At 41.9% G+C, this 23,723-nt stretch overlaps 1 protein-coding gene across 2 annotated transcripts; it reads right to left on the reverse strand.

The window, feature by feature from the left end:
- spsb3a (splA/ryanodine receptor domain and SOCS box containing 3a) lies at positions 1-22,330 on the reverse strand. 2 transcript variants are annotated; one of them, XM_046306527.1, is made up of 7 exons: positions 22,135-22,330; positions 12,977-13,115; positions 12,455-12,632; positions 12,000-12,187; positions 11,547-11,649; positions 3,566-3,691; positions 1-1,907 (listed from the first exon to the last, which is right to left on the reverse strand). In XM_046306527.1, the coding sequence occupies exons 2-7, from the start codon at positions 13,100-13,102 to the stop codon at positions 1,498-1,500; spliced, it is 1,131 nt and encodes a 376-aa protein (XP_046162483.1). In that variant the 5' UTR covers positions 13,103-13,115; positions 22,135-22,330; the 3' UTR covers positions 1-1,497. The 2 variants fall into 2 exon arrangements, with proteins under 2 accessions (XP_046162483.1, XP_046162482.1); XM_046306526.1 differs by having other exon boundaries at positions 22,081-22,330.
- Positions 22,331-23,723: the final 1,393 nt, after the last annotated feature.

Here is a 23,723-nt window from a genome sequence, read left to right on the forward strand (position 1 = left end):
CTGTGGAGATTGGATAACCTTCCAGAAGGACAACCATCTCTGCAGCACTCCACCAATCAGGCCTTTATGTATGGTGGTGGCAGCATTCTGGAAGGATGTTTTTCAGCGGCAGGGACTGGGAGAGTAGTCAGAATTGAGGGAAAGAAACTAAGCAAAGTATAGTGTGATCCTTGATGAAAACCTTCCCTGAATACTTACGTAAATGTGATAGCAAATTTATAAAAAACATTTTTTTAAGTTAACATTTCTATAAACCTGTTTTTGCTTTGTCATTATGGGGTATTGTGTATAGATTGATGAGAAAAAATAACAATTGAATCCATTTTAGAATAAGGCTAATGTAATAAAATGTGGAAAAAGTCAAGGGGTCTGAATAGTTTCCAAATGCACGGCATATACAAGTGTTTTGATGCATAAAATAAACATTGTACACTGAAAAATACACATATATGTATTATAATATGTGGACACCCCTTTTCTACCCCCTTTGCCTTCTTTATGCAGTAAACTGTCTGCAGCCCAACCATTGGATGCACAGGGGTGACAACTAAAGCAAATGTCTTGTGTGACTAACAGACATGAGTCTACCATCAAGCAGAAGTAGAGCATAACAGGGAGGTCGGTATAAGAACGGTGCATGACTACTCACAGTTCAACATAGAGGGTGTGTATAACAGTCATCACTCCCCCAACCAATATCTAATACGACAGCAGTATTGAGTGAAAAATGAATCAGAACCCCCCCTTAAAACGTGTTACAAAAATAAATAAAAAGGTCGTGTCGATATGACAACAATAATTCAGGGGAATACATTGTCGAGCTGATCTAAGTAAAAGAAAGAATAAAAGTTTGCTCCTGCTCCGAAACAAATGTGTTGATTAACGACAAAATAACTTTTTTTCACTGAGTATTCATAACTGTCAAACAGATTACTTGAACTGTGTATTACCTGCAGAGCAAGAACATATAAATGTAACAAGTAAATGTCCTGGAGACGACATTTTGACAACTCAACTTTCGTTCTTCGGTCAGCTAAAACAGAAGCTTAAAATATGGCCTTTACGGGCCACTCCTATAGCAATCCAGCCAGCTTTTCATATACAAGGAAGAAGCACGGTGACAATTCACTTAATTCTGTTCTGCACTTGGTCTCTTTTCATTGATTCCATGTCATTCTTCTTGTTGCATATACTGTTAATGTACACTGAAGTTTGGCCATAGGTCTTTGTTTGATCTTGATTCAAATGTTTCCACATCACTGTCCCCAGGTCCTGGGTTCACCCATTAACGGTAACGTGTGTGCGTGCGTATGTGTGTACAGGATTATAACTTGAGTGTGTCTCAGGGAGGGGGCAGGGATTCAGTCCAGTTCATGGCTGAATCCAAATGGCACCCTTTTAACAAGTGTCCTATGGGCCTTTGGCCAGTAGTGCACTATAGGGTGTCATTTGGGACACACCCCATGTGTTTACATTGGGGGTCACGTCGGATTCCCGTCACGTCCAACGACATCTCTTCCTCTGACATGCCTCAGGGTCTGACGAACACCCCTCAGAGTCATCGCTTTCAGAGGACAAGGCCCCGGCCAAGGGGGGCGTAGGGGTTGAGTCAGACCCCAAGCCCCCCACCCTCCCTTCTTCCCCCTCTGGGGCCCCCAGGAGGCCGTTGTTGAGGCTGAGGACCCAGCCCAGCTTATTGTGCAGCAGGTGGCGCAGGCCAGGGGGCAGCGGCAGGACGCTCAGGGTGTCTGGGCACTCAGGGAGGAGCTGGCGGAGGCGGGCACAGCACAGGTACTGCAGGGAAGTGGGCGTGAAGCAGGAGCGGATCATCTTCATGCTGCTCTTGGCTGCTGTGGAACACACCATGGGGTAGAAACGCTTGTTCTGTAGCGCCGTAGCCGCCACGCCTGCAGAATAGAATACACACTTTACTGTCCAGTTTAGAATGGAAATGTTTCCATTTTCTGTCACATTACCCAACACAAGCAAAAGGCTAGGCGCAGCACAGGGGTAAATAGCTTGGTACATGCATAGGGGGAATATGAGAAATCCTAGGTACCTTCCATGTTAATTAGGTCTAGAAGTGATTTATAGCGCCAGTTTTCCCATCCCAGATCAAGCCTAGTCCCATCACTTTGAATGGAAATTTTCCTTAGAGCATGCAAGCCCAGGACTATGCTTAAATCAGTGTCTGTGAAACTGGTCCCTAATGCCCGTCTAATTACATGCTGCCTAACCACCCATCTAACATGCCGTGTTGGGGAAGCTACCCTGAAAATATAGTTTATCAAGCTACCAATTGCAGCATGCCTAAGACACGTTCACGCAGATAAGCAGGGACCCTGGGCATATTTCTTTTGGTGTTTTTCAGAGTCAGTAGAAAGGCATCTTTTGTGTCCTCATTTTTCACAACTGTGACCTTACTTGCCCACCTGACGAGTAAACTGACGAGTTGCGGTTTTGTCTCACCAGGGGTGATGGTCGAATTCTTATTTATCGTTGGGATCGATTTGGAGGTGGAGGGTCTGTCATGGTCTGGGGCGGTGTGTCACAGCATCATCGGACGAGCTTGTTGTCATTGCAGGCAATCTCAACGCTGTGCTTTACAGGGAAAACATCCTCCTCCCTCATGTGGTACCCTTCCAGCAGGCTCATCCTGACATGACCCTCCAGCATGGCAATGCCACCAGCCATACTGCTTGTTCTGTGCATGATTTCCTACAAGACAGGAATGTCAGTTTTCTGCCATGGCCAGCGAAGAGCCCGGATCTCAATCCCATTGAGCATGTCTGGGACCTAATGGATTGGAGGGAGAGGTCTAAAGCCATTCCCCCCCAAAATGTCCGGGAACTTGCAGGTGCCTTGGTGGAAGAGTGGGGTAACATCTCACAGCAAGAACTGGAAAATCTGATGCAGTCCATGAGAGGAGATGCACTGCAGTAAATGCAGCTGTAAGTCACACCAGATACTGACTGTTAATTTTGACCCCCTCCCCCTTTGTTCAGGGACACATTATTCAATTTCTGTTAGTCACATGCCTGTGGAACTTTTCATGGTATGTCTCAGTTGTTGAATCTTGTTATGTTCAGACAAAGATTTACACATCTCTTAAGTTTGCTGGGAAAAAATGCAGTTGACAGTGAGAGGACATTTCATATTTTGCTGAGTTTAGTTTACTTAACTAAAGTTAATTTGACAAAGTAGTTCAGCACATCCAAACTACTTTGTGATAAATTATATTTAAATCTAAAATGTCAGACTATAAATTGCAACAGTCAAATGTTAACAAAAACTGTTTCAAGTGAGAATTAGGCATGTCTGATGCCATAAAAGAAATGAAAATACTTCCTACCTCACCCATATTTTCTTATCTTTTTGCCCAAAAAAGTAGTGTAGTTCCAGTAGTTAGCCTCAACGCTACATGGCAAAAAAGTTATTAACTACTCAAAACGCTACCAAGATTTGAATTTAGTTCAACTAGCACCAAGCTACTGCCAAACATAATTAAATTACTGTGTGTAGATCACTACTCACCCCACCTGGTCCCCTTGACCCCTGTAATTACCTATGCACTTGCGGTTCTTAAAGAAGGTGAGTGTTCCGTGCCATGTGTCCAGGTGCACTCCGATGATTGAGCCCTGGCCGAAACGTGAGGAGAAGTTCACCTTGTCTCCTTTATGATGCAACAGACCTAGAAGAAGACGACCATATTAGCATTTATAAGGGGAAAACAAAACAGGCTCACACAAAATTATTTCATGTTTCAAAATGTCTTTATCCAGATGAAGGGTACTATTATGGGATCCCCTATGGCTCCTAATTATGCTAATTTGTATGTGGGTTACAGTCCATTCTCAACCCTCAAATTTGTTTTTGCACAACATTATTTGGAAATGGTACATTGATATCTTGGTTCCATTCTGGAATTTTCCATTCCAGTTAGCTCATCAAATGCCAACTAGCGTTAGAGCAATGACTGGAAGTCTATGGGAACAGCTTTCCGACCTACCTTCATACTGGATGGTCATGGCTTAACAGCTTTTGTCAAATTGACATCAAAAGTGATGATTTTGCATTTTAGTTAACCCTTTTCATAACCTTAACCCAAATCTCCTAACCTGCTACAAAAAGTCAAATCGGACAGAAGCTCTATTCATTCTAGTCAAAACCATAATGGACGAAGAGACATACAAATTATATCCACAAGTTAATCTGACTCTGGGGAAGTAGATAAAAGGTCTTCATTGCCAACATCCGAAGTATCCCTTAAACTCTTGTTCGGGGGACCAAAGATTAATTATGCAATCTTACACACATCAAATCAGTTTACTTGATATTTTGATTATTTGTGAGGTTAATGTTCTATACACAGACCTTTACAGGAACCCCACTGATCATAACAGTTTGCTGAAGCCTGATAGCTGTCACCCGCTTCCCAGAAAAAAAAAAAAAAAAAAACACAAATCAGACTTCAAATGAAACACTGAGATAAACATAAAATTCTATGAAGGGGATACAAAAATGGTCAGATCAATATTGCCATCAATAAAATAAAAAACAAAGAGAAACTCTTTCAAGGACAGTCTCGCAAAAATAATAATTTTTGCATTCTCCCTAAAGCGCTACTCAAAATGCTCAGAAATTAAAGGAATCATTCATAAAACATTGGCACATTCAGAGATTAGTCTCGGTAAGTAATTTGCTCCCAGAATAAGAATGGCACTGCAATGGACAGCAGCCTTTTTACAGGCTCCTGACAATTCTTTGTACATAATAGAGATCGACCAACTATGATTTTTGAAAGCCGATACCGATTATTGGAGGACCCCAAAAAAAGCAGATGCCGATTGAATCGGACGATTTAAAAAAAATGTATTTGAAATAATGACAATTACAACAATACTGAATGAACACGTATTTTAACTTAATATAATACATCAATAAAAAGCAATGTAGCCTCAAATAAATAATGAAACATGTTCAATTTGGTTTAAATAATGCAAAAACAAAGTGTTGGAGAAGAAAGTAAAAGTGCAATATGTGCCATGTAAAAAAGCTAACGTTTAAGTTCCTTGCTCAGAACATGAGAACATATGAAAGTTGGTGGTTCCTTTTAACATGAGACTTCAATATTCCAAGGTTAAGAGGTTTTAGGTTGTAGTAGGACTATTTGTAGTAGGACTATTTCTCTCTATACCCTTTATATTTCATATACCCTTTGACTATTGGATGTTCTTATAGGCACTTTAGTATTGCCAGTGTAACAGTATAGCTTCCGTCCCTCTTCTCGCCCCTACCTGGGCTCGAACCAGGAATACATCGACAACAGCCACCCTCGAAGCATTATTACCCATCGCTCCACACACTTGCAAACCGCAGTGTTTGACAACCCTGCATCGGAGTTACTAGATAGTGTGTGGCTTTCCTTTTTTTTTTTTTTTTTTGTAACAGTATTTTTATTGAAATTTCACAATTTTCACCCATATTAAGAGATACAGAGACAAAGCACACAGAACAAAAAGAAAAACAGCCCCCACTTACCCATATCTACGTGCATATATGTACATACATACATACATACATGCATGCACGCATGCATGCATGCATGCACGCACGCACACATACACACATACACACATACATACATACATACATACATACATACATACATACATACATACATACATACATACATACATACATACACACACATACATATACCCATGCATATACACACACCCATGCATACATACACGCACGCACGCACCCACCTATACATACGTACACCATTTCTCTTCCCGCTCTGTGCCTCTCTCACCCCATCACCATCATTGCGTCTCTCAATACATACATTTTAAACAAACTTACAAACAGAAATTAAACAAAAAAGCTCAGTTTAAACCAAGAGGTTAGGTTCCACACATGGAACGTACAGTGTAGTTCTGAAATACATAGATCCCCGCCATTCTAAGAGAAACCTTGCAGCATAATAGTTGATACCTCAGGTTCTAGATAATTTAGATAAGGTTCCCATACTTTGTAGAACTGGTCTGTTTTAGAATGCAATGTACATGTCAGATATTCCAGAGGCACCCATTCAAATAGTATCTTATGCCAGTCTTTAATAGAAGGAACCTTATCACTAATCCACTGTAAAAGGATGTTTTTCCTCGCTGCGAAGGTAAGGATGTTGTAAAGCCTCCTTTTACAGACAGAAGTAACATGCCTACTAGGGAGACCCAACAGTAAAGAAACTGGGTCCAATTCTAGATCAACCCCTAGGATCTTTTCAATTTCTTGCAGGACACCAGACCAGTATCTTTGTATTTTGGTACATGACCATAAACAATGTGTTAGGGTGCCTGTATCAGTTTTGCATTTGAGACACTGAGGGGAAGAGGAAGTGGGGCTAAAAGCATGTCTGCGATTTGGGGATATATGCAATCTGTGTATTATTCTTAATTGGATTGCTCTAGTACGGTTACATATAGATATTGTTTTTGCATATCTCCAAATGTCCTCCCACATCTCTTCGTCAATAGTAACAGACAATTCTTTCTCCCACACTTGTTTCACCCTCTGTGTGTTGACAGCAGAAAAGGACCTTAAAGTATCATAAAACAGACTTACAGACATCTTCCTTTGTGGGAAAAAAGCATTCTTTCAATGACAGACACATTAGGGTTACCAATTAAGGTGGTGCTCTCCAGAATATAATGTCTTACTTGTAGGAAGCGGAAAAGTCCTGCTTTGGGAGTCGATATTTCTCGACCATCTGCTCAAATGACAACAACATCTTATCAGCAAATAAGTCGTTTAGCCTGCGTATGCCCTTATTAAGCCATAAGTTAAAGCCAGCATCCAGCAATCCTGGGCTGAAATCTGGGTTGTTAAGAATTGGGGTAAGAGCAGAGGTTAGTTTGGACCTTCCCAGGAAGCGTTGAACTGACCTCCATACTTTGAGTGTGTTAAGTGTAACTGGATTATTGCAGTGTTCTTCTACAGACTTGAAACTTCTGAAAAATAAAAGATCCTGTAAGGGGTATTTTGAAAGAGAAGTCTCAATGTCTAACCAAATAGAGGAGTCATCATTTGTGATCCAGTCAGAAATATAACAAAGGTGGGCACACCATTGATAGAACTTGATATTGGGCAGGTCCAAGCCGCCCATAGAACTTGGCAGCTGCAATATTGCCATCTTAAGTCTTGGCTTGCGCTTACTCCATATAAAGGAACTTAGCCATCCATTTACATCCTTTATTACCTTATTGGAGAGTAATACTGGGATCATTTGGATTGGGTAAAGTAGTCTGGGTAAAACGTTCATTTTCAAGAGGGATATTCTACCCAACTAAGAAATGGGGAGGGAGTTCCAGCGCTCCAGATCCTGTCTTATTGTATCAAACAAAGGAACAAAATTGGCTTTGTACATTAGCTGGAATTTAGGAGTTACAAATATACCCAGATACCTGAAACCTGAGGGAGACCATTTAAAAGGGAAGGGGGGAGAAGTATTAGGTACAGAATGCAGGCTACCAAGTGGCATAGCCTCTGACTTAGTAAGGTTAATCTTGTAGCCTGAGAATCCGCTGAATAATTCAATAATATTAATAAGAGGTGTAATTGAAGTCTCGGGACTAGAGATGAATATCAGGACATCATCAGCATACAAGCTTATTTTATGGTGAACATCACCAATGAGCAGCCCCTGTATAGCAGGCGTTACCCTGATGGCCTCGGCTAGTGGTTCCATAACGAGTGCAAAGAGGAGGGGGATAAAGGACAGCCCTGTCTGGTACCTCTGTGTATAGGGAAGCTATTTGACCGTAGCCCATTAGTAAGGACAGCAGCCTGAGGATCATCATATAAAACTTTCACCCATTTTATAAAGTTGTCCGCCAGACCAAATTTATTTAGAGCAAATAATAGGTAAGACCACTCCACACGATCAAATGCCTTCTCAGCATCTAGGGAGAGCACAAGACCATCCACAGCACTTTGTTGGTAGGCTTGAATTACATTAAGAAGCCGCCTGACGTTGTTGCATGACTTACGGCCCCTAATGAAGCCAGTTTGGTCTCCTTTCACAATTAGTGGCAATGAGTCCTCTAATCTTGTGGCTAGAATTTTAGAAAGCAATTTTCTATCCACATTCAGAAGGGAAATTGGTCTGTACGAGGAACAAGACTCTGGACATTTTCCCTTTTTGAGAATAAGTGAAATGTTGGCTTCTCTCAGCGTTTGAGGGAGTTGGTCATTTGAAAATGAGTGGTTAAACATATCACGCAATGGCTCAAGGATCAGGCCATGGAACTCTTTATAGAACTCACTACAAAACCCATCTGGTCCTGGGGCTTTACCATTTTGCAGATTCTTAATTGCGAACATTATCTCTTCCTTGGTAATAGGGGCATTGAGGAGGGACCTCTGTTCTTCGGAGATAGTAGGGAGCTCAATCTTACCAAAGAAGTTCTCCATTAATTTGGGTGCATCTTTTGGCAGTTCTGAGGCATAAAGGTTTGTATAAAATTTCTTAAATGAGTCACTTATCAATTTATTTTCATATAAATGATTACCATCAGAATCAGTAATAGTAGCAATTGACTGAGAGTCAGCCCTCTTTTTAGCTAGGTATGCCAAGTACTTTCCTGGCTTATCGCCATGTTCATATAGCTTTTGCCTGACAAATCTCATTTTCTTTTCAGCGTCCTGTGTTAGGAGAGAGTCTAACGTTGATCTAATGACTGATATTTCCTTTAATAGGGCAGGAGTGGGCGTTTTAATGTAGTCCTTCTCTTTAGTTCCTAATTCACCCTCTAACATTTTTGCTTTTCCCGCTTTTTCCGTCTCTTAGTAGCTGTGTATGACATAATCAGACCCCTGGCATACGCTTTACAGGTCTCCCAAAGGAGCGAGGGGTTATCTGTTGATTGAGAGTTAATAGAGAAAAATGCTTTAAACTCTGTTATAAAATATGATGTGAATGTATGGTCTTTAAGAATGGTTGTGTTCAACCTCCAATGTCTTGACCGATTGAATGCCCCGTTGAGTTTTATGTCCAGGATCACCTCAGCATGATCAGATATGACTATGCTTCCTATCCTAGCAGATAAAACAGACTGCAAAGACGTCCTGGGCATAAAAAAATAGTCTATTCTAGTCTGACATCCATGAGGTGCAGAGAAAAAAGTGAACTCTCTGTTGGAGGGATGGAAAGCTCTCCAGACATCCGCATACCCCAGATCATCACAAATAGCTGTAAGTGACTTTGCTTGAGGAGAGAGTGAAGCTATACCGCTGGGAGACTTATCAATAAGGGGGTTCAACAAGCAGTTAAAATCTCCTCCAACCACTGCAGTGTCTGAGTTTAATTCTGAAAAGTCTAGAAATGCTTTAGTGAGGAAATCAGGGGGGTGAGCAGGGGGAAGTAAATATTCATTATGGAAATGTTCTGCCCTTGTAAAGTACCATTAATTATAACAAAGAGACCAAATTTATCTTTCACACAATTCAAGACCTTAAGTGGTAAGTTCTTTTTCACCAGAATTGCTACCCCTCTACTTCTGGATGTAAATGATGAGAAAAACACTTGACCAAATCCTACTTGCTGTAATTTCAAGTGCTCCTTATCATCCAAATGGGTTTCCTGTAACAGGGCAATATCAATATTTTCTTTTTTCAAAAAAGACAATACTTTCTTCCTCTTAATGGGGTTATGGCTCCCTCTAATGTTCCACGTGCATACACGCAGTCTGTTATCTGCCATTGCATCTTGACCATTCAATATTCAGACTGGATCCTACTGTAAAAGTGGGGTGGTACCTTTTTCCATGTGTTGAACTCTCCTCCATCTCACTGAGCATAAACAAAAAATATGAACCCTGAACTCGAACTATACTGAACCCAAAAATTAAACATGTAAAGATCCAAAAGGGGGTTTTCCCACTAGCTAACATACAGGGGATTTCCACTCTCAAATGTAGACTCTTAAGTCCACATTGCCGCTCAATAGCCTCATCCTTTATATATATGGAAAATAAAATCAATAGAAGAAGATTGAGGCTATTCCACCTAAAACCAAGTCTGGGCACCAATATGGATTCACACATATCTCAGCCTGAGCTATAGTGGCTATTACTTTAGCAAGAAAAATAATAAAGATACGAATATTACTGAGCTGGAGTACGTGAGGACTCACACCACTGTTTCATGATCAGATTCAACCAAAAATAAGCAAAGTTATTCAATGCTGTGGAGGCGCAGCTTAGAGTTATTTACCCGAGAGAGTCAATAAACGCAGCAGCCTCTTCAGGTGTGTAGAGCTTTTTAGGTGATCCGTTGACCATAATCTTCAATGTGGCCGGGTACAACAGTGCGTAGTCCATCTTCATTCTCCTGAGTCGAGCCTTCGCCTCATCAAACGCTTTGCGTCTTCGTACAACCGCTGTGGAGTAATCATTGAAGAATGAGACCTTTGGACTTTTATGTTGACTACCAACAGAACCGATGTTTCTAGCCGCATCCATGACGCGCTGCTTGTCGGTGAAGTTGTGGAACTTTATAACCACCGGCCGTGGGCGCTGATTGGGGCCCGGTATCGGTGCTTGAGAGCGATGGGCTCTGTCCAGCTTCACACGACCAGCCTTAGTGTCCATTTGTAGGTAGCCAGGGATCCATTCCTCAAAGAATTTTACTGAACGTGTCCCTTCAGAATTTTCCGGGAGTCCCACAACACGAATATTGCATCTGCGTCCTCGATTATCCAAGTCGTCAATGTGCTCCGCCATTTCGCGCACCTGTTTCTCAAGTGCTTTTATCTTAGCGTCCATAGATGTAGTTGAAGTTTCCACTGCAGCAATTCTTCCTTCCGCCTCAACAACACGTTTCACAACGCTCTGTATTTCGGCTGAATGGCTTGCTATTGCTTCCAAGACCGTTCTTATTTTAGCATCGATCACTTTAGTAATGTTATCAGTCATCTTTTGAATTATCAGGTCCATTGTGCCTGGGTCCGCAATGGTGTTAGCTTCGCTAACGTTAGCTAGCTCCTCGTGCACATCCACAGGGGTGGTGGTTTTGGTCGACTTCTTAGTAGTTCTATTGGGCATGTTGTCGGAGATTTTTGCGAAATAGTCGTCAAGACTCATTATATGGTAACTTATTTAGCCAATTCTACCACTTTTTCAAGCTAGGAGATTAATGTAAGAATATAAATTTACGAATGCCACGAGAGCTCGCTGAAACACCGTGTTCTCTCTACGGCGCCATTTTGTTCCCCTTTCCTTTTCTTTTTAAAGAAAACAAAAATAACAGGCAACATAGGGTGATGATTTTACTGTGTATGTTTTGTAATCAAGGGCATGTTTTTTTGAGCTATGCCTGATTGAGCTTGCCTGGCACAAATACGGTAGCTCTAAAAGTGAAAACCCTGTCCAGCAAAGCAGGCACCACTCAATCAAACACTGAACATATGTGAAAGAAACTAATACTATATGAACCCAGGAATGCTTGTGATAAATACTATCTGATGGATTATATGGTTTTACCAGTGTAGGAGAGACCCCAGCTGTCATCATCTTTCCCCAACAGGCTGCAGAAGGTATGTCTGTACTTATCCAGGTTCACGTCACAGGTTCCGATGCCTACCATCTACACAACATCAAAAGTCTTCATTCAACATGTTCACCTTAATCACATATAAAAATAGAACAGTAATCAATATGCTCACCATCATACAAAATGCAAAAGGTTCACAAAATAAGCTTTAGGAAAGAGAAACTACTAAACCTCCTAAGGTCTTACAAGCCTAAGCCCCAACCCCCAGCAGTGGAGGCTGGTGAAGAGAGAAATTAGAGGACAGGCTCATAGTAATGGCTGGAATGGAATAAAAACAGCTCCATTCATTCCATTAAATATGCCCGTCCTCCTATTTAAAGTGACACCAGACTCCACTGATCATTCTAATCCTGTCTCCTGAGAAATGATGGATGGAGCCTCACCATGTCTGTCCCGTACACTGGTGATGTCATCTTGATCTCCCAGAAGTGCTGGCCATCTGCCAGCTCCTTGGAACCTCTGATGGCTGCTGTGCCACAGCTGTACTCTGTGTGGAAGTTGACTTTGCGGTTGTCGCAGGTCATCAACGTGGCCGTGGAGCGGTTACTGTCGTCCCACACCCAGTCGAAGTCTGCAATGTCAAGAGGTCAGTGGATCCAATGACAGTTGACCTGCAACATCTCAGACACTTAGATATTTTAATAAGCAAATAATGGTGAGAGTTTAACTTTGGGAACACCCTGATACAGCTTGGGCATGAAACAGATGAAAACCCTCAGAAACCGTGTGAAATACCTGAAGGGACTACCTGAACTTGACCAATAAAAAACAAGTTTTGCTACGGTGTGCCCTTCTGAACACCACCTTAGTTTCTCCACCCTTCCCTTCCCATCCTCACCCTGGTCTTCCTCTCCACAGTGGCAGTCTTTGATGCGGTGGAAGCCCCGGAGACATGGGTTGTAGCTGGGCTCGGCCTGGGAGTCGCAGGTGCAGTACGACTCTCCGGTAACGGGCACGGCACTGGGGACCGGTGGCACCACGAGCCGGTAGTCTGGCTCAGAGTCTGAGTCACTGTACTGCAGAGGGTACAAACGCAATTTACAAACAGTACCTAACAGTGCTCAAATATGTCAGCTGTGCTTGACTCCGCATTTCTGGCACAATGGAACCATCTACGTCAGAGGTGTCAAACTCATTCCATGGAAGGCCAATTGTTTGCGGATTTTCGCTCCTCCCTTCTACTTGATTGATCAACTAGCCTTAGGTCCCTGATTAGTTAGGAACTCCCCTCACCTAGTTATCTAGGTCTTAATTGGACACAAATTGAAAGGAAATAACAAAAAACAGAAGACAATCCACCCTCCATGCAATGAGTTTCACACCCCTGGTCTACGTCCGTCACAAACCGACCCTTACCTACCTGTAAGCGTTCGTAGCCCCACTCCTGACTCTCTGAGGCCAGTACCTGCACTCGGGAATCAGCGTCTCGCCGTATTCCACTCCATACGTAACGCCATGCCCGGCTGTTCCTGCTCCGCCTTGACATTGCAGCAGGACACCTGGGGGAGGGAGGAGTCAGGAGAGTTGGATGGACAAAGGTTGCATCCAAAATGGCACCCTATTCAGTGCATTACTTTTGACCAGCCCTATGAGCTCCAGAAGTTGACATTTTTATAAAGTAGGCAAAAATGTGAAATGCAGTGCATTTGCTAAGTATTCAGACCACTTCACTTTTTCCACATTTTGTTACGTTACAGCCTTATTCTGAAATTGAATAAATCGTTTTCCCACCTCATCAATCTACACACAATACCCCATAATGACATAGCAAAAACAGTTTGAAATATCACATTTACATAAGTATTCAGACCCTTACTCAGTACTTTGAGAGCCCCGACGCTCGGTCTGAACATTAACACGCATCGCTTGTGGTATGGTTTTGGAAGCATAAGGACTTTATATTTCATATCAGCGAGAAATCATTTTCAAAAAACAAAAAGGATAAATGGATACACACACGTCTTTATAGGGTTAGTGTTTCCACACCGCCATTTCCATTTTACAGTGTGTTTACGGAAGACAGAGGGACCACCTGTGCTAATTAGCTCTCTAGCACCTGTGTGTAATGGAAGATGGCCGCGAGAATCGTGTTGTCACTGAAAAACACTGGAGTTGAAAGTGTATACTTCACATTTGTGAAATGATATTGACGCGATATGAAAGTAAAGGGCTTTATGTTTCTAGAACCATATCGCAATTTAGAATAAATTCAGGTTTAGATAAGAGTAATTGGCTGTTTTGGCTGCCAAAGTCAGTCTACCTCTTAAGATACTCTGAAGGTCCTTGGACCTTAAGGAGTAACGGTAGGCTCCTTAACCTCAAAGTCTAAGCCAGGGATCATCAAATAGATTTAGCCGTGGGACGATTTTTTTCCTGGGTGGATTTGTAGACTGCAAAAATTTGCTAGCTAGCTAACCAACAATCGTAATGTGAGACAATAGGTGCTCATTGTGCAAATGTATTTATGTTTTTAACAGACATTGGAGACGAAATACAGTTTACATGTTGTCAACAATCTAAGCCAACCCTTTCTGTTTTGCCTCATAGTTGCGCACGTGTTGGTTTTGTTGCTAAACAACCAACCCGTCTATTAGTTTGTAGGCCAAACCGTTTGGATGCTACAGACACATGTCTTTGTGAGAAGACCTATTTTCTGGATTTCTCCTGGTCTGACAAAAAGTGATGTAGCTCTGCCACATTCCACAGCAGATGCAGAAGGCCGACATAGGCGGATGTGGTGGATTGAGCCTATGTAAAATTTTAACAAAAAAAAACGTTTATCTTAGACGGATTTTAAAGAGGTTATTTTTATTATGTTAGACTGATGCACGGGTGCATCAATCGACTAGGGGGTTAACAGTATATCTAGGGCTAACTGATGCCTAACCACACCAAAAATTATGCATAAATTAGGATTTCCCATTCAGGCCGTTTACCATATAAACAAATTGTCAAAGTTCCGGTTTGCTAAAGGGGCACCAATGCAACAGATAGAATAATGAGCCAGATATTTCACCGGCTGTATAAATATGAAGCATCCAGTTGTTGTTTCCACTCACTGCCAAATATGGTGATGAGAGGAAGTCCAGTGGCCAGCAGTGTGAGAAGATGGCGCAAGATGGATTTTGGCCATCATTCTGCTAATTTTCTCATCGATTAAACATTTGATCACCATACAGTTTTGTTTCCAAAACTAAAATCTTTAACAGAATAGACTGTTTGTAGACTTCACCTCTTGCCAGAGTTTAAAAAAAATGCATTGTTTAGAAGTACAAGAGCGAATTTACTTATTGCACACGCACTTCCGAGTAGGCTGTTCCCCAACATAAATGTGCAAATAAAATGCTTGTGCTTGGTTCTGCCCACTATAACTATTTTACTATTTTACTCCCATTGCAAAACTAGCGGTGCACGACTCCAGGATTTTTGCTCGACTCCCAAAATGATTGCAGTCCTTACTAGGAAGATGACATTTGCGTTCTAGACTGACATGAGCATGCTGCTGCCCACTTGTGTATAAAAGGCCCATTTTGTTTAAATATATAAGGTGATGTGTAAGAACTAGAATATTTCTGTGATATTTATCTGTGTGCAGCCTTGACAGATCCCATGGGATGATGTGGCGCACTACACTGGTAAACCTGTTCTTTGCCATGTTATAGCCCTATTCGGTCAGGTATTACTAGAGAGATTGTTTCATCAGGCATTTCTCTTAAAAATTCACTGTGACCTGTTGCTGACTGTTAGGCAATGAGTCAGGCTGATGCTGAGTGAGTGATTGGTGGGGAGGGCCAGAGGAGGTTGTATGTTTGTTTGTTGAGAGAGCACAATGGTCATGTAGTGCGAGAGGAGAGAGCAGCACGTGTGCACGTTGTGACAACTTTTTACCAGTTGTAGGTAGACCATTTAGATTGTCATTATGGAGACAGTTACTTCTAACCCTTTATCCATAATCATAATAATACGCTAGAATGCACATCAAGAAATAATGGAGACAAAGTGTAACAGGTGTAAAATATATTTTCACCAAAAATTCATAATTTATTTTTAGATGCATTACACTACTTTCAAGAGTGAACCATTTTATTGTATTTATTTTCTAAATTGTGATGTCATCAACAGGAGCCATGCCTTTACTCCTCAGTTTGCTCAAAGTGTGATGAGGAGAGGTATGTGTTGAATGTACATGTCAGCAAATGTTCACAAATGTTGTTTCACTACTGTCGGTAGGAATATATATTAGCGTGAATGGGGAGTGCAACTTTACAAGGCTAGCCCAGCTACCGTTAGCTTAGAGAGAGAGAGGGAGAGTCTCTTTGCTGACGATTTTCTGGCATTATCTTTTATAAGGCAAATATACTTGTGTATGAGAGTCCAGACGGCAGCATTAACGTTTGCCTTGGATTTGTAGCCATTCCACGCAGGTGTTGTGAAATGTGATGTTTTGGTATTTCATGTTGTACCTAGTTAGTTGTGTCGTTCATTTTGTTACCTGTCCGGTCATACCAGGAATGGCATTGTTGCCTCATTAGTATGCCTCGGGTATAATAGTACATTAAAATAAATATTTTGCACATATTAGAAAATTATTAGTGTACAACATTTATGAAATGAAATGTTAGTCTTTTGAAAATATTAACATGTATAATATAATGTACAATGTATTTTGTTTGTTGATGTGAGTTCTCAAAGCGTGTTGAGGAGAGGCAATTACACTTGTGCATGAGTCCAGATGGCAGCATTAACGTTTGCATTCCATGCAGTCATTAAAAGAGAGACACCCCGCAGAATTGTGTCCAGAGCTTTCATTTCCCTCCCACCTTCAAATCAAATTGTATTTGCCACAGGTGTAGACCTTACAGTGAAATGCTTACTTACAAGCCCTTAACCAACAATGCAGATAAGAAAATAGCCCTTCCTCCAAAAAAGTAAGAGATAAGAATAACAAATAATTAAAAAGAGTAGCAGCAGTAAATAACAATAGCGGGGCTATATACAGGGGGTACCGGTACAGAATAACACCGGTGTAGGTAATTAGTAAAGTGACTATGCATAGATAAGAGTGTAGCAGGGGAGGGGGCAATGCAAATAGTCTGGGTAGACATTTGATTAGATGTTCAGGAGTTTTATGGCTTGGGGGTAGAAGCTGTTTATAGAAGCCTCTTTGTACCTAGACTTGGCACTCCGGTACCGTTTGCCGTGCGGTAGCATAGAGAACAGTCTATGACTTGGCTGGAGTCTTCGACAATTTTTAGGGTCATCCTCTGACACCGCCATGTATAGAGGTCCTGGATGCCAGGAAGCTTGGCCCCGGTGATGTACTGGGATGTACGCACTACCCTCTGAAGTGCCTTGCACTGAGGCTGAGCAGTTGCCATACCAGGCAGAGATGCAAACCGTCAGGATGCTCTCGATGGTGCAGCTGTAAAACATTTTGAGGATCTGAGGACCCATGCCAAATCTTTTCAGTCAACTGAGGGGGAATAGGATTTGTTGTGCCTACTTCATGACTGTCTTGGTGCGTTAGGACCATGTTAGTTTGTTGGTGATGTGGACGCCAAGGAACTTGAAGCTCTCAATCTTCTCCACTACAGCTCCATCGATGAGAATGGGGTCATGCTCGGTCCCCATTTTCCTGTAGTCCACAATAATCTTTGTCTTGGTCACGTTGAAAGGTTGTTGTCCTTGCACCACGCAGTCAGGTCTCTGACCACCTTTCTATAGGCCATCTCATCAGTCTGTGATTAGGCCTACCAAATCAAACCGAATTTTATTTGTCACATACACATGGTTAGCAGATGTTAATGCGAGTGTAGCGAAATGCTTGTGCTTCTATTTCCGACAATGCAGTAATAACCAACAAGTAATCTAGCTAACAATTCCAAACTACTACCTTATAGACACAAGTGTAAGGGGATAAAGAATATGTACATAAAGATATATGAATGAGTGATGGTACAGAGCGGCATAGGCAAGATACAGTAGATGGTATTGAGTACAGTATATACATATGAGATGAGTATGTAAAGTGGCATAGTTAAAGTGGCTAGTGATACATGTATTACATAAAGATGCAGTAGATGATATAGAGTACAGTATATACGTATACATATGAGATGAATAATGTAGGGTATGTAAACATTCTATTAGGTAGCATTGTTTAGAGTGGCTAGTGATATATTTTACATCATTTCCCATCAATTCCCATTATTAAAGTGGCTGGAGTTGAGTCAGTGTATTGGCAGTAGCCACTCAATGTTAGTGGTGGCTGTTTAACAGTCTGATGGCCTTGAGATAGAAGCTGTTTTTCAGTCTCTCGGTCCCAGCTTTGATGCACCTGTACTGACCTCGCCTTCTGGATGATAGCGGGGTGAACAGGCAGTGGCTCGGGTGATTGTTGCCCTTGATGATCTTTATGGCCTTCCTGTGACATCGGGTGGTGTAGGTGTCCTGGAGGGCAGGTAGTTTGCCCCCGGTGATGCGTTGTGCAGACCTCACTACCCTCTGGAGAGCCTTACGGTTGTGGGCGGGGCAATTGCCGTACCAGGCGGTGATACAGCCCGACAGGATGCTCTCGATTGTGCATCTGTAGAAGTTTGTGAGTGCTTTTGGTGACAAGCCAAATTTCTTCAGCCTCCTGAGGTTGAAGAGGCGCTGCTGCGCCTTCTTCATGATGCTGTCTGTGTGGGTGGACCAATTCAGTTTGTCTGTGATGTGTATGCCGAGGAACTTAAAACTTACTACCCTCTCCACTACTGTTCCATCGATGTGGATAGGGGGGTGTTCCCTCTGCTGTTTCCTGAAGTCCACAATCATCTTCTTAGTTTTGTTGACGTTGAGTGTGAGGTTATTTTCCTGACACCACACTCCGAGGGCCCTCACCTCCTCCCTGTAGGCCGTCTCGTCGTTGTTGGTAATCAAGCCTACCACTGTTGTGTCGTCCGCAAACTTGATTATTGAGTTGGAGGCGTGCGTGGTCACGATGTGTTGGAGTCGTGGTTGGCTATGTAGTCATGAGTGAACAGGGAGTACAGGAGGAGACTGAGCACGCACCCGAGGGGCCCCTGTGTTGAGGATCTGTGTGGCAGATGTGTTGTTACCTACCCTTACCACCTGGGGGCTGCCCATCAGGAAGTCCAGGATCCAGTTGCAGAGGGAGGTGTTTAGTCCCAGGGTCCTTAGCTTAGTGGGTCTAGGTTTCTGGGAAAATGGTGTTGATGTGAGCCATGACCAGCCTTTCAAAGCATTTCATGGCTACAGACGTGAGTTCTACGGGTTGGTAGTCATTTAGGCAGGTTACCATAATGCTCTTGGGCACAGGGACTATGGTAGTCTGCTTGAACCATGTTGGTATGATGGACAGACAGGTAGAGGTTGAAAATGTCAGTGAAGACACATGCCAGTTGGTCAGCGTATGCTCGGAGTACATGTCCTGGTAATCCGTCTGGCACTGCTGCCTTGTGAACGTTGTCCTGTTTAAAGGTCTTACTCACATCTGCTGCGGAGAGCGTGATCACACAGTCATCCGGAATAGCTGATGCTCTTATGCATGTTTCAGTTTTACTTGCCTCGAAGCGAGCATAGAAGTTATTTAGCTCGTCTGGTAAGCTAGTGTCACTGGGCAGCTCTCGACTGTGCTTCCCTTTGTAGTCTGTAATAGTTTGCAAGCCATGCCAGATCCGACGAGCATTGGAGCCGGTGTAGTATGATTCGATCTTAATTGTGAATTGACGCTTTGCCTGTTTGATGGTTTGTCGGAGGGCATAGCCTGATTTCCGCTCCTTGAAAGTGGCAGCTCTACCTTTTAGCTCAGTGCGAATGTTGCGTGGAATCCATGACTTCTGGTTGAGGTATGTACGTAGTCACTGTGGGGACGACGTCATCGATGCACTTATTGATGAAGCCAGTGACTGATGTGGTGTATTCCTCAATGCCATAGGAAGAATCCCGGAACATATTCCAGTCTGTGCTAGCAAAACGGTCCTGTAGTTTAGCATCTGCTTAATCTGACCACTTGTTTATTGACCGAGTCACTGGTGCTTCCTGCTTTCATTTTTGCTTATAAGCAGGAATCAGGAGGATAGAATTACGGTCATATTTGCCAAATGGAGGGCGAGGGAGAGCTGTGTACACGTCTGTGTGTGGAGTAAATGTGGTCTAGAAATGTTTTCCCATCTGGTTACACATTTAACATGCTGATAGAAATGAGGTAAAATGAATTTGAGTTTCCCCACATTAAAGTCCTCGGCCACTAGGAGCGCCGCCTCTGGATGAGCGTTTTCCTGTTTGCATATGCTGGTATACAGCTCATTGAATTTGTGCCAGCATCAGTCTTTGGGGTAAGTAGACAGCTACGAAAAATACCAGAATACAATGCAAAAAGGTACCAGTACAGAACCTGTTACAAAAGTAGTGGAAAACGCATTACATAAATTCACTCAGGTGGTTTAAACTCCATTCCAACATTGACTACTTAAAGAAAAAGGTATCAAGCGCAGTGCTTTATGCATGCTCAGTTCTTGGGTCTCGGGGGCTACCAGAGTGGAAATTTGAAGTGGAAGTTATGAAACTCCCTCACGTGGTTCCTTTGATGGGGAAAAGTACTCATTGAAACTGACTTTGGCTAAATGTGGAGAATGACAAATTTGCCTCTGTTGGCCATCAAGTACCCTATTCATGTATATACCATCATAGGCTACCATTTGATACAATAAATATGCTGAAATTAAATTACGATTTCACTGGAGTCATTGCAAATCAATTTGTGCCACTTGTGTAACCTACCTGGACCTGGCAAAGCAATTTATTAAATAGCCTATGACTTCAGTTTGTTGATGTAGCCTTGTGTTATTATGAACACATTCGATTAACGGTAACAGTTGTCAGATTAGGCTACAGGTAAAACAAATAAAAATTAAACACTGGCTGTTGTTGACAAGCATATTCAGTTCATATGCATATTATTCATATTTAACTGAGTGATTGAAATTATGACCCCATCCTCAGTAGCCTATTCCAGCAGGCTATTGGGAAACAAGCACTTATGACAAAATCGCCTCGCTATTCATTAATTAGTCTTAATTTGAATTTAGCAAGCTGCTAAATCGTTCAGTTTACAGCTGGCCTACATCTTATTTAGGATACTGTAGACTATCTGAAATTAGATGTAGGCCTATACGGGGCTATAGGATACCAGCCTTTAGCTAAGCAAACTGTCATTGCATTCATAAACCCAGATTTGTGTCTGTAGCCTATGCCTATTGAAATGACAAGTCAATCTCGCAAATGGGCCATTTATAATGGTTTGCAGTCTTAATATTTGGCACATAAAAGCACAATTGCCAGAAAATAGCCTAACAGTTGTTTTATGTTCATCCAAGTGTTTCTTGCTCAGAGATTGAGATCCTCTGTCTAACTTTCATCACGCAAACTCTTCTGTCAGATTTATCTATAGTTATGCACATGCAAAAAGGGGATTTATTTACATAAAATAAACCAGGTTCAAGGCCTGAATGCTGATTGGCTGAAAGCTGTGGTAATATCATACCATATACCACAGGTATGACAAAACATTACTTTTTACCGTTCTAATTAGTGGTAACCAGTTTATAATAGCAATAAGGCACTCTGGTATCTGTGGTATTTGGCCAATATACCATGGCTAACAGCTGTCTGCAGGCACTCCCCGTTGTTTAGTGCGTAAGAACAGCCCTTGGCCATGGTATATTGGCCATATACCATACCCCCTGTGCCTTATGACATAATAAGGCATAAAGGAATTTGAATGTGGTAAGAGAAAATATAATTAACCCTTATTAAACTCGGCAGATCATTTTTCCATCAATGGATGTCGGTTTGACTGCTATGATTAATATCATAACTTCCGATAATTATTTTGATGAAACCCGAATTATGCTTCTAACGTCGTTTCACGTTACTACGTTACAACTCCTCTCTTACTGGGTGGAACAAATGTGGGTTAGTTTTCCAAGCCTTTTGGATGGGATTTGAGTGGTAATTGGGCTAAACATTCTAGCTTCACCTGGCAACCCTGGCTACTGTACACTTCACACACCTGTCATGCACATATTTTAGCTAGCTATATTTTACTTACCTAGTTGCTGTGCATAAAATATCTAATCAAATTAAGTGACGAGGCCACTGATTAGATCATGCAATCAATCATCTCGTGCATTTCGTCGGGTACGTTTTGGGCCTAACGTTAGCTGGCTAGCGGAACAGCCATAACGTGCTGCAACATGTTGTCAATTTAACTAACGTTAATCGGCTATCTGTGCCTCCTTGGTCAAGAACTACACATTTACACCATGGCAAAAATTGTGGAAATAATATGCATCATAACTAGTTACATATCTCCAGTTAGTAACCTTTCTCCAACATGTTTTTGTTGACGTTAGCTAGCAAGTACCTAGCTGGATAGCGTTAGCGCGATTGCTAATGTACCTGTACTTTAACGTTACCAGCTTGCCAGTCGTCCGCTTCCTGTTTTACACTTACAAATAATCCCTCGGTCTTCGTTAAACATCACAGGACTGAATACGCCAACATCTTAATCAAACATTTGCAGTTAAGTACATGCTAGTCGGCCAACAGAGTAATGAGAGTTTCTCAGCCCAGAGGCGCAACATCGCGAGACTTCCGGGAACGCTTACAAAACAGACCAGGCCTGGGTTTGAGACTACAACGTACATTTTTTCCCCTTACGCTTCGAACACACCGACTGGGCCTTTGCGTTTCGATACACCAGAAGTACATTCATTTCCATTGGAATGCTGCATTCCCTTTCAGCATTGTGTTGCAGAGGCAGAGCGTTCTGTGTGGTGCATCAAATTGTTTGCGTAGATTTGACAGAAAGTAGCAAAATATGAATGTAGATTTTTTTTTTGCACACATATTCAGTAAAAATGTGGGATTACATAAAAACAGTTTGATTGCATAATTTCTTTACATTTTTTATTAATTTATTTGCCAAGTATATTATTTATTCGATGACATCCACAAATTAATTGTGAGAGCCTATAATATAATTTCCATCCAAAATGCAGTTTTGGAGCGAAATGCAATAATAAATAGTCAAGATAGCAGAGTAGGCTCTTTCAACAATGGTCTTGATCGCGCTGTTGGGCCGGGACCAGCCCCGCAGAAAGCGCAGGTCTGTGTGGGGGTCCAGAGATGGTTAAAGTCCCGAAAGCAGGCAGGGGAGTTCCACCGTCTAATTCAAGAGCTTCGACTGTTTGGAGAGGAATTCCGAAGTTACTTTCGTCTGGACCGAAGCCAGGATCACCCGGATGGATGCCAACTACCGGCAGTCCATCAGCCCAGTTGAACGCCTGGCCTTTTGTCTCCGGTAAACTACACTCTAGTACATTTTTAAAGCCTTTGATACCATAATTGATTATTTGATACATTGTTTTTATGTGCAACCTAACTAGCTAAAGGGCTCTAGTTAATAGTCCCTATTTTGACATTAGATGTACTTTTACAGAATGTTCATTGGGACTATAACTTTTCCCAACGTTGGTTTATAATCCTTTTTGAATTATACAATGTTACCAAATGAAAAGAAAGGTGCCTTCTGCCCTGATGAAGGTAGGCTAGTCTTCTCCAGGACCCATTGTTGTTCAAGACAGTTAGTCATTCATGACATTCTTATTGGACTCACATACACTCTAGTGAAAAAGGTTCCAAAAGTGTCCTTTTGCTTTCCCCATAGGATAACCATTTTTAGTTCCTCGTATAATACTTAATACATGGAACCCAATAGGGTTCTACTTGGAACCAAAAGGGGTACTACCTGGAACCTAAAAGGGATCTCCTATGGGGACAGCCAGAGAACCCTTTTAAATAGATATTACCATTCTTTCTAAGAGTAGAGTTGGCCTGGACTACAGTTTATTGATATAGTCATAGACTGAATTGTACTGTTTCAAGGCATTGTTAATGATGGTTGATGAGTATTACAATATAATTAGTAAAGCATAATAAACAGTAATGAGGTAGCTATATGAGTAGAAATAATATGTGGGTGGAATTCAAGTTATACACAATATTGATCATTATTTTGAATTATATTTTAGATTCTTGGC

This window comes from Oncorhynchus gorbuscha, linkage group LG16 (genome assembly GCF_021184085.1).
Source record: "Oncorhynchus gorbuscha isolate QuinsamMale2020 ecotype Even-year linkage group LG16, OgorEven_v1.0, whole genome shotgun sequence".
In the NCBI taxonomy this organism is placed as follows: domain Eukaryota; kingdom Metazoa; phylum Chordata; class Actinopteri; order Salmoniformes; family Salmonidae; genus Oncorhynchus; species Oncorhynchus gorbuscha.